This window comes from Microtus oregoni, unplaced genomic scaffold, assembly GCF_018167655.1.
Source record: "Microtus oregoni isolate MIOR12 unplaced genomic scaffold, Mior012 000016F_ref0000370, whole genome shotgun sequence".
In the NCBI taxonomy this organism is placed as follows: Eukaryota; Metazoa; Chordata; class Mammalia; order Rodentia; family Cricetidae; genus Microtus; species Microtus oregoni.
Window position 1 is genome coordinate 30297086 of NW_024543075.1, and position 15801 is coordinate 30312886.

At 45.0% G+C, this 15801-nt stretch overlaps 1 protein-coding gene across 1 annotated transcript in view; it reads right to left on the reverse strand.

Moving 5' to 3' along the window:
* Window positions 1–15801, reverse strand: part of Insc (INSC spindle orientation adaptor protein) — a 110154-nt gene that overhangs the window by 54748 nt on the left and 39605 nt on the right. Inside the window, exons 3-5 of the mRNA XM_041666940.1 lie at window positions 8536–8881; window positions 7598–7650; window positions 5765–5888 (exon numbers count right to left, since the gene is read on the reverse strand). Of these exons, the coding sequence (XP_041522874.1) occupies window positions 5765–5888; window positions 7598–7650; window positions 8536–8881 (523 nt within the window). The remainder of the gene's footprint in view (window positions 1–5764; window positions 5889–7597; window positions 7651–8535; window positions 8882–15801) is intronic.

Below are 15801 nucleotides of genomic sequence, written 5' to 3' on the forward strand. Positions count from 1 at the left end.
GTAGATTGACATCACAATCATCACCAGTACAGCTGGCAAACATGGAACAAATTTTGATAACTACAAATCTTACAAACCAAAATTTTGTTGTAAACATATCTTGATGGAATGGGTATGTGAAAAAATATATACATTATAAATGGAATTAGTCCAGCAGCTAGTAATTAATTTTATAATTTTAAGCATTAGATATTTTTATTCCTAGTATAAATATTTCAACAAAAGGCTTTAATTGCTTTTTTAAAAATCTGTGAAAAAAAATCTAAAAAACAATCCAGTCACATCCAGAATAATCTGCATCATTTAAAGTCTTTGGCTCTTCTATGACACTTTTCTTTCCAGTTAATGTCACAATCTAGGAATGATTATGAAAAATGGCTGAAGGGAACTGCTTTCATTTAAGTATGTACTTTAAAGCAGCCATTTTTAAGAGTTGATACATTCTACCAATCATCTCTTCATTCTGATCCAAGAGCCATACACTATTCCAGAATAAAATAGATGGGAAAGGCAAACTAACTGGAAATTCCCACAACCAATCGCGGTCCCCAACAGATCACACATTCTTCCATCTATCTGATCAGAAAACCCACACTGGAGAAATACACCATGTCTAATGCCTCTCTCAACACAAGGGCAAAATCTATGGGACTAATCATGACAGCCCAAGGGCTTTTTGATTCCTGGATGGAGGTGTCCCCTTTGCTTGATTTCCCACCTCCATCCCAGGGTTTTGGAGGGCAGAGTATCTAGGATGTGTTTCCTCTGGAAGTAGTGCAAGCACTAACAAAACCACATGCGTCCCTGGGAAAGAAGACACATGAAAAGAGGAGATCTAGAAATAGATTTTCTTCAGATGCTATGTGCTTGCAAGTCTCCTGGGAACCTGAGCAGTGCAGTGCATCCTAAGTGGTTCGACACTCACCAGTGCAAGTCATCTGAAGGAGCCAATACAGCCTGGGCTGTCAGGAGCACATTGTCCAGAGGGAGCAAGAACTGAGGAGATTCCACCACTCAGGACAGAGACAAACACATGCCTAGCAGATCCATGTAAAATACTTGTAAAATTCCTGATTTTTCAGAAACGAGGAATGTCCAAATGTCCTTCTGTGAAAACAGGGACATTTTTCTCCCATATATGGTAAATACAGCAGTACATTAATCTGCAATGGCTCTCTTCCCCTAGCAGGTATGTGTTCATACATGCTTGTGGCTGTGGACAACTGAAATACACACTCTGACTGTCATCCTGTCCAGGTCACATCCAAGACTGTATTCTCTTTTCCTCAGCTGTGATGTAGGTTTAAGGCCTCTGAATGCCCTGGGGATGGAATCTAAGGACAGAATGATGTCTGGGTTTTCTGCCCTCAGGACTGAGAATTGGCCAGCTTCAATCTTCTTGGAGTGGAGTGTAGTAGTAAGATAACACCTAGTCTAAGGTACTAAGTCTCTGGGCACTGAGGTTATATTTGGGATGAACCAACACAAGTAGATATTTCCACAAACCCCCTCCCCGTGACTGCAGAGATAATCTGTACTGTAGTTATGAAGAACCAGACTCTGCCTATGATGGTTAACATTGGTAGTCACCTTGGCAGGTGCTAGAATCACCCAGGAGACATACCTCTGGACATGCTTGTGATTTGTAGATTCAGTCAGCTGAGCTGGAAAATCCATCTTAAGGTGAGCAGCATCATTGTAAGGGCTTGAATCCCAGGATGAATAAAAAGGGGAACACGAGCTGAACACTAGCACCTATCTGTCTGTGTCTTGGCTACAGATGAGGTGTGACCTCACTCACATTCCTGCTGCCGTACCATGATGGACCAACCTGCAAACCCGAAGTCAAACAACTTCTTCCCTTAAGTTGCTCTTCATTGGAGTTTTTCACAGCATTGAGTAGTGAATATACTCCCCACAAGCAAACTGGAAGAAAACTCTCCTGGTAGGGATAAGCAGTGAAAGTGAAGTTTGTTTTCCTTTTGCCTTTTCTCCTAGTGAGTTATATATCCATATTATATATATATATAGACATATATGCACACACATACATTCATACATACATACATACATGAATACATACAAATACGGCAAGCCTGGACTTCTCTGACAAGTGCACTTGGATTATCTCTGTGTTGCCATTTAATCTCCCTGAAGTCTTGCTTTGCCTATATGGGCAACATGGCTGAGAAAAATCAGAGAGTGTCAAAGAGAATCAGAAGCAAATTTTAGACCCGAGTGTCAAGGAATCTACACATGATTTCATGGCCATGGCATTATGAATGGCATCTGAGCCTCCTAAAAGCAAACAGATTGTTGGCTATGATCCCAAAAGAACCCACCATGGAGCAGGGATTTTTATTCAGGGCAATGGCTTCAGGAAGGTTAAGGGTGTCCCACAGACAGCTGGCTTCTCTCTGCTCCATCTGCCACCAGACTAAGAAATATCATTCTTACAAAATAGTTAAAATAATGAGTACACAATTATGAAATTATGACACTCCTGTTATCAAAATTATTGTTTTTAAGGTAGAGCATATTTCTAGTTGATAATATACAATCCAGAGAGTGTCACCAATTACCATGTGTTATTTCATTTATTGTAACTCAACCTATTGTAGTACGAAAGAAAACAAGGGTCAATAAGATTAAGTAATGTGCACAAGTCTGCAGAATATGCTAGTAGCAGTCAGGATTTGAACCCTGACTTGGTTCCAAACCCTATACTTATCTACTATCTCCATTCCATAATACCCACATTCAGGGATTTACAGCTTATTGAGAGAGAAGGAACTTATAAGACATTCAGCCCATCTCCCCTCTGCTGCCTCAGTCTTCCAGGCATTGCCAGTCCACCTTAGGGATAGAACTTTCCTAAGACAGCCCCTCACATTACTTGGAAGCCCCACTACTCCATATGGGATATCCTGGAGGTGAAATCCAATGACCCTGGTACACTTCCCTTTGTGGATTTGAATGTCCTGTCTACTTCTAGACAGAGCACCTTCTGCCCCCTCCAAGTATTCTTCACAACCTCCATTGACAGCACTTCCCTCCGTTCTCGGAGCTTCCCCTGAGTGGATGCTGATAGTCACCGTCTAGTGACTAGATTTGGAATCACCCAGGAGGTACACCTCTAAGCATGCCTGTGAAAATACTTTCAGAAATGCTTAACAAGTATGGAAGGCCCCCTGACTATGAGTGATACAATCCAGTAGGCTGGAATCCCAGGACAAATAAAGGGGTGGGGGATAAGCCAGCTGAGCATCAGCGTTCTCTGCACTCTGCGCCCCTCGTCTCAGATGTGAGGTGTTTCTGCTGCATGTTCCAGCCCCTGTGAACCCTGCCTGCCTTCCTGTCAAACCAGGGACCAAAGTAAGTCCTCTTCCTTTAAGGTGCTTTTTGTCGGGCTTTTTGCCAACACGGATATTGCCAATAACTGATATAGGGCCCAGAACTGAGCTTAATTATATTCCAGGATGAGTCAGGACAATATGACATAATATCATATCATTATCACCCTTGTTTGCATTGCTTCACTGTTTTATTCATATGTGATTTTAGAGAGATGACTCCCACTTGTTATCCAGCATAACTCCATAGTGCCAAGAAAATATCTCCCAATTGCATGCTGTGAAACATCAGGATCCCAGTATAAGTAAACAGACTCTTAGCTTTCTACTGTAATCCTACCAGTTTGAAATAAACTACTCGACTTTCTCCACCATATATTGTTCAAATCATAAAGACATGTGTGCCTGAGAAATACATGGACAAAACAAGTCAAAACTTCTTCTACAAGTAGCCAAGAGTCTTGTGAATGTAAGAGGATAATATCTGAGCAGGTCTGTGAAAATGTTTGCAAAGAGGCTTAAGAAGGATAGAAAGCCCATCCTGAGTCTGAGTGGTACCAAACAATGGGTCCTCAGGAAGATCTGCAAAGCAGAATGGGCATCATAGTTATTCCTGTGCAAATAAAGAGGTTTTATTTTATTTAAGACAGGACACCGGTTCCTGCATATACAAGTTCCGGGCATAATAGGCTCCCCTAGCATCGTAGGGAATGACATTGAGGAAAACACCAAGAAAGGAAGTTACCAGGAAGAAAATAAATGCACAGAAACATCAAGACAGACCTTGTCACCCCTCCCTGGGAAGCAAGGCTGAGGATTCAACAATAACAGAAGAGCTGCTGACTGTGGTCACCTGCCAGGCCAGCCATCAGAGACCTGGACAGTCACACCTCCCAGTGGGTGGCAGCTAGCCAGAAGCTTGGGAATATGGGGTCAGGAGCTCTACCCAGAATAAACTCAGAATGAGGGACAAGTGGCATGAAGTTTGGCCTAGGAAGTCAGACGCATGGTCCAAGCCTCCAAAGAATCCTGGCCTTTCCCATGACTCTATCAGCTAAAAGCAGGAGCAGCCCTACCTTACAGCACCCTGTTAGAAAGAGACACTGTACCCTTGCTTAGCAATTCCTCTGCTGAGATGGGTCCCCAGGGTTTTAGGTCTTCTTCGGACATCAATACTTCCGTCCATCACGCCATTAGATTTTCTTATCAACATGGACAGTCATGTATAATGATTCAGTTTGGGACATGAACACTAAAGTGACCACCCTTCCTCCTCTATGTCATTGCTAACACTGATTCATTGACTTAGGGTGCCTGAGCCCCAGTCCCCAGAACTCCAGTGTTCTAGGGTCCCAGAGTGCCAGCCCCTCAGCATTGAGACCCTCTGTTTCTTTATTTCAGATTCCAAGGCCAGGGTGGCTAGCCTTTGAGGACCCTTCTGCAGGTGACATGGTGAGAGCACTTGGGGCCAGTCACACTGGCATAGGTGTAGAAGCATGGGCCAAGGCGGGACTTGCAGGAGAATCAGGCCAGAAGAGCCTCGGTCCCGTGCAAAATGGGACACATACGGGAAAAGAAGAGAGGAATCTCTGAGCTCATCAGAGAGGCCGGTATGGAGAAAATCAGACGTTTATTATTTATGGGAGGCTTTTATTTGGTGGTGGGAAAGAATGGTAAGTATGTGGCACAGTATTCCCGGACTATAAATAACATGTAAATAGCTTCCTAATGAAAACCTTAAGGGGCCTGGCGCTGGGAGAGCTTCCGGAATACCAAAGCAGGGACAGGGAAATGATGTGCATTTAGCTCACAGGCTTTCCACCTGCTCTGTACTTCTTCTTACTTCTGTTCTTGAGAAAGTTTCGCCTCACGGACGAAGTAGAGAGCAGGAGAAGTGAAGAGCCTCCACATACACTGTGCTGTGACATCTGACAGACTACAGAGGGCGCCACGCCCTCCTCCCGGAAACAAGCATGAGCCTGCCTAGAAACAGGATGACCCGTCCAGAGTCCTCTCTGCGGCCAGGACTTCAAAAAATGGCGTGTCTCCTGCAGGTAGCTTAAGTTCTTCAGGATAAGAAGGGCCCCCTGTGTGCTGTGAATAGCTCAGCAGAAATGATTCAGGGTGCTGGAAACAGTACCGGAAGATACACCAGGCCCCGGCACTACCTTGTGTGACTTTGGCTAAATCTTTCTTCCCTGGACTCCAGTTCTCACATTCGGAAACTACAGAGTTGGGTTAGATACTCTGGAAACCCCAGCTGAACCCCGACAGCCTCCACCCAGATGCCGGCATGGAGCATGGACACTGGTGATCTGAAGAGGATGTCTCTCAGGAAAGGCCATTTGAGTTACTCAGTGCCCCCTCCCTGATGACCCCACCATGTCCTCGGTCTCCCAGGCCACACTGACCTGCACTTCCCGTGTCAGAGCCAGCTCCAGTAGCTGGCCAAAGTGCTGGCCCAGCGTGCTCAGGGTCTCGCTCACGCAGGCCTTCATTGACTTCAGAACATGCTCATTCTCCACCTGGAGGCACCTGGGAGGAAGAATCACAGAGTGGGCCACCGGAAGGGGTCCTTGGTTGGACCGCAGCGGTGGCTAGGGCAGACCTGGACTTTCTCGAGGCATGGTGTATGTGCAGAATAGACAAGATGGAAGACGCAGTTCCAAGAGAATAAGAGATGATATCTGCCAGCTTGATTTGTTCCCTGGTCTCTTGCTCTACAGAGAAGGGCTGGAACCATCACATTCCCTGCTACTGGGAAGTGCTAACACCAGAAGGTGGCAAAGTCAAACCTCTGGGTTCTCCCTGGGATGGTGAGCTATCAATGGGACCAATCGTCTGGTCTCAGCAGCGCCTGAGGTGGAGGGGCAGTAGCTTTGAAGAAGGTAGCTAGAGCGCAGTGCACCACTACTGCTCTCGCTATAGCTTGGAAGAATCGATGCCCATCATTAACAAGATAGAAAGGATGGCAATACCAATAGATATGCTAACACGGAAGGGGGAGCATGGAGATCCCACCGCTAGACAAAGAGCCACAGGCAACAATGACTAGCGGAGAAGTGTTGGCCTCTTCCTGGGATAAGGTTCTTATCAACTGTCCAATCCAGAGTAGGTCAGCCTTGACACCACATACACACCACCAAGAAAAATGGACTCAGAAAGTTGGACTTATTTATATTTGTGCATGCACATATGTACACAAACACACATGCATATATTATGTAATCATAATAATGGGAATAAAAGATACTATTAAGTTTGGAATGGGAGTCATGAGAGGCACTGAGGAAGGAAAGGGATGTGGAAAGACAAATGTTTCTATTTCAGTTTAAAACTTATTTTAACAAGAAAAACAAAAAATTACCGCCACAATATGATTTAAAAAAAAAAAAAAGAAGAAGCTTCCTCAAAGATTTCCTCGCAGACAGAAAAACTAGAGGGGATTAGATTGACCTCCACCCCATGGGCTGAAAATCTCCTGCCCAGAAGAGGGGAAGACTCTCCAGCTTCCCACAGATGCCAAAATCCAGATTTGAGGCATGAAGGGTAAAGGAACATGTCAACACACACTCAGAGTGAGTCCATATGAAGCTAAGTGGTATGTGTGCACCTGAGTGTGAACTCATGTATGTTTATGGTATGATAAAGGGGCAAGAGACTGTGGGCAGAATTCTGTGATCTTATGAGTGTGTGTTTATATGTCTGTGTGACAGTGAGTGAGTGTCTGTGGACATCTCTGTCTCTGCGCATGTGTGTGGAGGTGAGAGTTCACCTTTCACCTGACCTGGGATCTTGCCTTCACTTTACAGGCCATGGGGGCCCTCCAACTTTAAAGTAAACCTTCTCCCGTTGTCAGCTTACCCCAAACAGCTTTCCACTAACTCCCAAGGCTCTCTCCTAACTTTCCCTTTCCCCAGGCTCTGAATATGGGACAAAAACCGCATGGGAACCTTTTATTATTTTATTTTACTTTTTGTTTCTACTATACAGTCCTTGCTGGCCTGGAGTTCACTAGGTAAACCACGCTGGGCTTGTAGCAATCCTCCTGCTTCTGCCTTCTAAGCGCTACAATTACATACATGTATCACTACACTGACTTCAAGACAGTCTGTCCTTTGAGGTTTCTGGGAATGCCTAGGGAAAAAAATCCAGCCTACTACCAACTAGTGGAACCCCCTGAGAAGATACCCTTCCTCCCAGGGCCAGGGGGCCAGCAGGCTACGCAGCCCAGGCGCACTTACCTCTCAGTGACCGCCGAGAGCTCAGAACATTTCTCCATGAGTAGTTTCTCCACCTGTAACCAGAAAAGATCATGTCATTCCATTGGGGACCAGCTGCTGTGCTGGGTCCTCTGTGGCCTGAAAGTGAGGGAAACAGGCACAGAACCCAGAATGCACTGTGATCTGGGACATGGGTAGCCAAAGAGGCCAAGGCTGGATGCACTGAGGGAGTAAGAAAAGGAAGAAGACAATTAGTTAGACTGTGAGATCTGCGAAGCCTTGGGGAGGAAGAGGCACTTAAGCTGGGTTCAAAGAAGAAACCAACACCCGCTGCCTACAGTGAAGGAAGAACTTGAAGGTGAAAGATGAAGAAAGAAAGGAGAGAGAGAAATCCCAATAGGGAGGTGGGAGTTCAGTGGTTTACTTTTGACTGTGGGAAGATTCGAATGCATTTGGAATCAAAACTGCTGGGTCTGGCCCTCCTCCACGTCATCCCCTGCTTAATGTGGGACAAGTGACTCGGCCTCTGAGTTCACCCCCTCAACCATAAAACGGGCATGATAATACTAATCTTTTCAGTCAGCTGCGTGACATGCTTTACATGTATTATTCAGTCGTCCTTGCGGGATAAATATTGCTGTAGTCACTGAGAGAAAGCACTAGAGCAAGGAAGAGTCAAGTGACTTGCCAACGTCACATAACACAGACTGATCATTGAAGCCACGCATCCTGTTCTAGAGCTCTTTCTGCTCACAGTGGGCGTGTGGATTAGAGACATTTGTAGAGAGAAAACACCTGCCACAATGCCTTGCACTAGTCTATGTCCATTAAATGTCCTCACTATCCTCTACTTTATTACAAGACAACAGAAACCACTAGCCAGGAAAGGTTCAGACCCCAGAATACAGGAAGGCTTCCCCCCACCCAGCACCCACTAGCCCTATCTTGGCATGGCTGACCTGGCCCATTTCCTGTGAGGAGGTCCTGCTGATGGTGCTGTACTCGCTGACCATGGAGCGTGCATGGCATGTCAGACGCACACTCATACTGTGCACACGCGCCCAGCGGTCCTGGGCCAGCTTCTGCCCGATCCTGCGAAGCTCTGTGCTGATGACCCAACCCCGCTTCAGGAGTAGCTGTAGTGGATCTCCTGGGCCAGGAGCCCCTGCTAGGATAAGGTCACCTTGTGTGTCTTCCTCCAAGCTGATGGGCTTTGCCTGCAAGACGCACATGCACTCACACTCCGTCATGAGTTTCAGGTCCTCCATCCAGCGCTGGACCGAGTCCACCTGCATGAAGGGTAGCCTGCAACCAGGGAACAGTGGCAGGGTGACGGCCAACACTCCACCTTTCCCAGAGAGTTCCCGTCCCAGGCCACCGATGTTGGCCGAGCACCTAGTTTAAGCTCAGCACTCTTTCCCCAATTCTCTCCATAATTTCTCATTATCATCACCTAACAGCTAATAAGATGGAGACACAGTACACTGAGGGCAGGTGACCAGACTGATCTATGACAGGCCATGACTCCTGATAGGAGGTATCAAATTGCAATGGCATAAAGTGAGCTGCGGTAGACCTATATGGACATATTGTGGGCATGTTCTTAAAACAATGCCTTCTAGAAAGTTTAACAATGAAGAAGAAGAGACAGCAGTGTACACAGACTATAAGCAGAAAGGGAAAACAGCAACGAAGACATGATAATCTAGAGAAAATCTTCAAAGAAAAGGTAGAAGTCCTAAGGATTTGGGAAAGCTTCTTCCCTTCTGTCCTTCAACTTTCCTGACTTCCAGTTTCTCTATAATGTGGATGTAAACTTGTAATGAGCCAGATTGACTGCATTTACTCAGTAATTTCAGACATTAATTAATGAAACACTGAACACATTGTGAGTTCATTGTATTTACTGCGGGGAAGCTGACACAAGGAACTTTGGGACAGCTCAAAGGAAGAAGAGGAATGGGGAGACAGCAGGAGAGCTCACCGTCATCCCCCAGCATGGCAGGACAGTTGATTACAAGCTCAATAGGCCATATGTGACCTATACACAAGCTGGCCACTGGGATTAGCTGCTCACTGCTTCTAGTGTGGATGCAAATGGGACCAGCCACCTCATGTCCCTGTGGCCACGCCTCCACCATGAACTGAATCCTCTCACATCATAAACCAAAATGCACTCTTCCTTATATTACTTTTCTGAGGCATTTGCTCACAACAATTAGTTAGATGTAACTAATACATCTCCCAGGCAGAATGGCAAAGCTTTGGCACAAGATGCATTAATCTGATCCTCTTCCTGTGCTGCCAAACTAAGCCAAGAATCATAGTAACTGGAGCTATTGCCTTCACGTTGTGCAATGGTGGAACTTGGGCTGTGCAGGAGAAACTCCAGGACCACTGGGTTCCAAGAGTTATGCCTGTTGCCTGTTAGCTGCAGAACTCTGTCTGAAACACACAGGAACACAACTGGCTAGGCAGAGTTTAATCTTCACTCTCCCACACAGTTAAAGGTCTTCTGGGAATTGAAAGGAGGATGAGACTGTCTCTTCAGACAGATCAAGGCAAGGTGTTCTCAGAGGGCTGTAGGGCAGGGTACTGTTTAAACACACTAAGGCAGAAGAAGTATATTTGAAGTATGATAGGCAAAGGGACAATGCATCAGTCCCTTGGGTTAGATTTGTACATTTGAAAGCGCAGAACAGTGAGGAGACAGAAGGCCAGAAACCTGCCCTTGAGGGTAGGATCCAGGCATTAATGCTGAAAACCCTGATACGCTGTTGAAGGGTGACAGGGGAGTACAGCAGGGTGGGAGACTGGAGTAGACAGATAATAGATAATTCACAGAGTTAGGGATCACGTTCCAGGGCCAGCTCTCAGTATACCACCTTGAGATGAACATGAGCACTGGATCTCCTGAGTGGAGACACTCTTACCCCTGGGTAGCAGGGGTATGTTAGCCAGCTTTCTGGGACTGTGACAAAGCATTCAAGGAGACTCATGAGGAAGCAAGAACTGGTTTTGCTCATGGTTTCAGAGCTTTCAGTCCATGGTTACTGTGGTGAGGTACAAAAGCCTTTTTCAAGGTCCATGTCCCTACAATCTCACATCCTCTCACTAGGCCCTACCTCTTATTCTTCTCAGCAGCTTCTCCAACTGGGAGCAAAGTGTTCAACAAAGGAACCTTTGGAGGACATCTAGGAGCCAAATCATAACATTATCAAACTTGGGGCTGCATTGAAAGAACATACTGCATGCCTGTAAACAAAGACGTCCATCCTAGACTTTGTCTAGTAAGAACACTGCACAGGAAACAGGCCAGGTGAGGAGCTTGCTACCTTCTTGAGACAGAATAATCAGAAGTTCATGGTCATCTTCAGCTACGTTCCAGGTTAGATGAGACTACATAAGACTCTCTAAAAAGAAATAAATGATAAAGACTAACGAAGCTAATTGAAGAAGAGACTAATGGAATAAAGAATAAGATGGGTGCAGAGGCCCCTTGTACATCTAGAAGAAAGTCCAAGTTACAGATAAAGAATAGAAATTTATGTTAACATTGGATATTTTTAGACCAACATCTTATTCAAAAGTAGTCACAAAGAAATGCTCAAGGAAATGAGCTGAGAGCCAAGGATTTTTCTATTCAGCCAAAACGATTCAAATAGAAGATGGAGAGGAATTTTGAGCTCCAGTAGAGAAAGTGTTCTTGGAGAACAATCCTTCAAGAATGGTTAAGAAAGAAACCTGCAGAAATGGCTCAATGGTTATGAGCACTGACACCTCTTGCAGAGGACCCAGGTTCCGTTCCTAGGATCCACATGGCATCTCACAGCCATCTGCAGCTCAAGTTCCAGGGATCTGATGTCCTCTTCTGACCTCCATGGGCACTGTGCAAGCGTGTGGTACACATACATTCATGCCCTCAAAACACTCGCACATATAAAATAAATAAACAAATTTTAAATGGTCAAGGAAGGGTTGGGGTGCGCTTTTGTGACAGAGTACTTGCCTACCATGCCCAAGGCCCTGTGTTCAAACCTCAGAACTGAAACGAAGACTATTACTAAGATAAAATCATGAAGACATTGGCTCTGGTTCGTTGGTGTAGTGAATGAGAGAAGAGTCAAAGACCAGACCCTGATATGTGACTGCAGTAGCAAAACGGGTGCAGAAAGGAACTAGGAAGAGAATGATGAGCTCTGATTGAGACAGACAGACAGGCAGAACTCTAAAACACTCTCCATTTCTGCTTTTCAAGATGTTCAGTCTTTCACCGCCCTCATGGTTCTTCCTTCCACATAGGCTGGTGTATGTTCCACATGTTCTCACAGAGGCCATCTGAACATTCATTTTTCTGTTTAACCGTCATTCACATAGTGCCTGTGATGTAACAGGAGGTGAGATAAAACAGCAAATAAAACAACCAGCATCCATCCCTTTGTGGAGAGACCATGATAGGCAGGAAAGCAAATAATAAGAACAGAATAAATGAGAACTGTGTAGTGTTCAACAACTGAACATTTCTTCCGGAAGGGTGAGGCAGAATCAGAGAGATCAGGAATGCTACTGTGAAGGCAGAGGGGTCAAGGACAACAGAGGGGCCTCAATTAACTAATATATAGGGTCGCAAAGACTGAACTGACAACCAGGGAGTCTCCATGGGACTCACCTAAGCACCCTGCATATATGTGACAGTTGTGTAGCTTGGCCCTCTTATGCGACTCCAAATAGTGGGAACCGGGGCTGCCTCTGACTCTTTTGCTGGCTTTTGGGACCCTATTCCTCATACTGGGTTGCCTTGCCCAGTCTTAATATATGGGGAGTTGCTTAGTCTTACTGCAGCTTGATATTACCATGTTTTATTGATACTCATAGGAGACCTGCCTTTTCCTGGATAGTGATGGAAGAGGAGGGGATTGGGGGTGCGAGGGGTAATGGCAGAAAGGGACTTGGAGAAGAGGGTGGGGGAAGGCTGTGACTGGTATATAAAATAAATAGATTAATTTTAAAAAATTAATAGAGTGCTCCTGTGAGACATAAGTAAGTCATTGCCATTTTCACTGAGTGGCCATGGCATAGCTTCCTGAGAACGTAAATCCCGAGCAGACTCTCCCAGGAGGCAAGGACGTGATAAAATATGGAAACTGAGTGTTCGTGGTAGAGGAAAGAGCCCAGGCAAAAGCCCTGGAAGGGAACTACTGGGGAGACAGCACAGCTATAGTGTATGGGAGGTGAGCTCTGAAAAGAGACTGGCCAGCACATCAGTGGCTGCTGAGGCAGTGTAAACACTTTAGATTTCGCTCTGAGTAATAGAGTGCTTCTTGGATCCCCCAAGGAAAAACATCCCAGTGTCATCTGGGACCCTCCCCTCCCCCAGCCCATGTGCCTCGCTATGACCCAAAGGGTCCAATGGGGAAACCTAACTGTCTCTCCCTTCCCTGCTCTCTCTCTCTCTCTCTCTCTCTCTCTCCCTCCTTTCTCCCTCTCCCTCTCTATCTCTCTTCCTCTCTCTCTTTTCCTCTCCCTCCCTTCCCCCTCTCTCATCAAAACAAGGATAGATTAATTTAGAATGACCTAACCTCTGTGGTGCAAAACTATATACTGTTTACTAGGCGGCCAATTTAAACATAATAATTTATGCAATGAGTTATAAATAATTGACAGTGTGGTTGGGGTTTTAACTTCCAACCCTTCTGCCCCAGGCACTGGTGGGATTAGAAAACTCCTCCACCGCATGTTGCTTAAGGTTTCCACTGTGCTCCTCACTCTGCCTCTGCTCTTTCTGAGAGTCCCGTGCTGAGTGGCACCAGCATGAGTCTCTGCAGGGCACTGGGAGAGTCAAGTCTCTAATTCTGCATTCCTATCCACACATAGCTACCAAGTTAGCTGAGCACCGTCGCCACTCTGCAGTGCTCAGACGGCGTGATTCCCCATGTACCCTGAGTGCATCTGTGCAGTGCTAGGAACATTAGTGAGCTCTTCTTTATCTCAGTCAACTGTACAAACTCCCTCCGTCCATCCATCATGTGACAAATGGCCTCCCGTCCCCTCTGCTCCTCTCTGCTGTCTCCCATCTCCATGCACTGACCTTCTTCCCCAAGCTAAGTTTTTATCCCCAAATTAACCAGAAACTCCCAAGTTTATTATTCATTCTGCCCACTTAATATTTCCCTTCTATGCCCTATGCCATTTTTTTCCATTAAAATGCTTAGTATAACATGGTAAAAGGTTGGAACCTGTATCCTGGATAACCCCAGGAGTCCTGACAAAGGGGAGGAGTGCCCATCAGCAAGCTGGGTACAAAGGACAAAGCAATTGTGCGCAGTCATTCTGAGGTCTACAGTACTCTCTCAAGAAATAGGCAACTTTGAGGGTATCTTACTCATCCCCCCCATTTTTTGTAAGACCTAACATAGTTTCCAACAAAACAGTTTCAAAGAGAAACTGTTCTCTGCATCCTATGATAATTAATAACAAATACCAATCAACTTGACAGGATGCAAAGTCACCCCGAAAAAACAAACCTCTGGGCTTGTCTAAGAGGAATTTGCGAAGTTAGCTCAGCTGAAATGGGAAGAGCTACCCTAACTGAGAGTAGCACCGTTCTAGGGACTGGAAGCCCAGAACACACACAAAGGGGAAAGCAAGCTGACTGCCAGCACTCACCTCTCTCTGCTTCCTGACTACTGATACAATGTGACCCCTGCCACACATCCCTGCGATTATAACGTGAACAGGTGTCTCAAGCCCTGCTGCCATGGCTTCCCGCCCATGCTTGTACCCTCAGACTGTGAGCGAAAAGAGCCCTTCCTTTCCTCAGTCACTCTTGCTGGTCATTTTATCACAGAGGTAAGAAATGTGGCCATGTGGATACCTCCTGGGCACTGAGACCGTGTGATCTCTGGCCTGTATTCATGGGCATGCCTTAGTCAGTATCCTCACTCAGAGGGGTCCCTATAGTGGGCTGATGACAGGGCTAAGAATTGGGCCCAGGCTCAAATAATAAATACATACATACATACACAAATAAAGACAGATAATTCTCCAGCATTTGTCTCTAAGAAAGTGAAACAGTTTTTTGCTTATTATAATATAAAGCATATTACAGGTATACTTCACAATCCTACAGGTTAGGTAGTTACAGAAAGATCAAACTGTACTATAAAGGATATGTTAAACAAACAGAAAGGGATGAAAAAGACTCCCAGAAATAGATTGCATAATGCTTTATTAACCTTGAATTTTCTTAATGCTAATGAGATAGGAACAATGGCTGCAGAGAGATTTTGGATAGTAGAAAAAAACTTCTGAATTAAATCAGCTGGTATATTTCAAGGATGCGTGGAAACCAGGAGATGTGCTACATTAGAGAAGGGGTTTCACTCTTGTTTCCATGGGAGAAGAAAAGCTACAGATACAATCAAAATTAATTAAGATTCAGTTGAAAAGGAGAAATCTCTTGATAAAGAGAAATGACAGTTCATCCACAGAGGTGACAGTCCTTCAGGTTGTAAGGAAACCTCATAAAGATTGGAGCAAGGTTCTGATTCTCTTTGCAGGAAAATACCCATCTTCAAAAATTTGAGAGATCTTGGACATCTAGATGCCTAAAGAAGAAAAGATAACTATCCAGAAAAAAATCACCAAGCAAAGAGAAATCTGACTTATGGTACCAACATCCTCTGCAGGGTAAAATTTTACTACCTAAACATACATATCTCCCTTCTTCTCAGTAAAACGATAGTCACGACTCACTTAGAAATCAAAGCAGACTTTGAAATTGGACAGTGGATCTTCTTCTCTAAATCCAAGCATATTGTTTAAGGAAAAATTCAGAGTTTCTTTCTCATATCAGGAGCCACCTGGCGTGAGACAAAAGGAAACTAAAAATCTTGAGACTAAGGCTATCAAAACTCTGCTTCCAAAAATTCCTTCTCCTCATACCTGTTTTCATCTCTATGGTACCTTTCTTTGAATGCATGTCTATCAAAATTTAAACTTTCTGTTTTGATATGATTAAAGTTTATGCTTTCTACAGTGAACAACAAATTTTCCTACAGTAATATTTGATGTCTCCAGAAAGAATATGGGGCCCCACAGCAATGATTTCACTGGTTCATATGATGCCAGTCAGCTGATAGCACCACTTAAAGATCGGCTTTGTTCTTCAAACTGCTCACAACAATTTCAAGGTGGCTAGTTGAGATGACCCAGTCTCACAGACT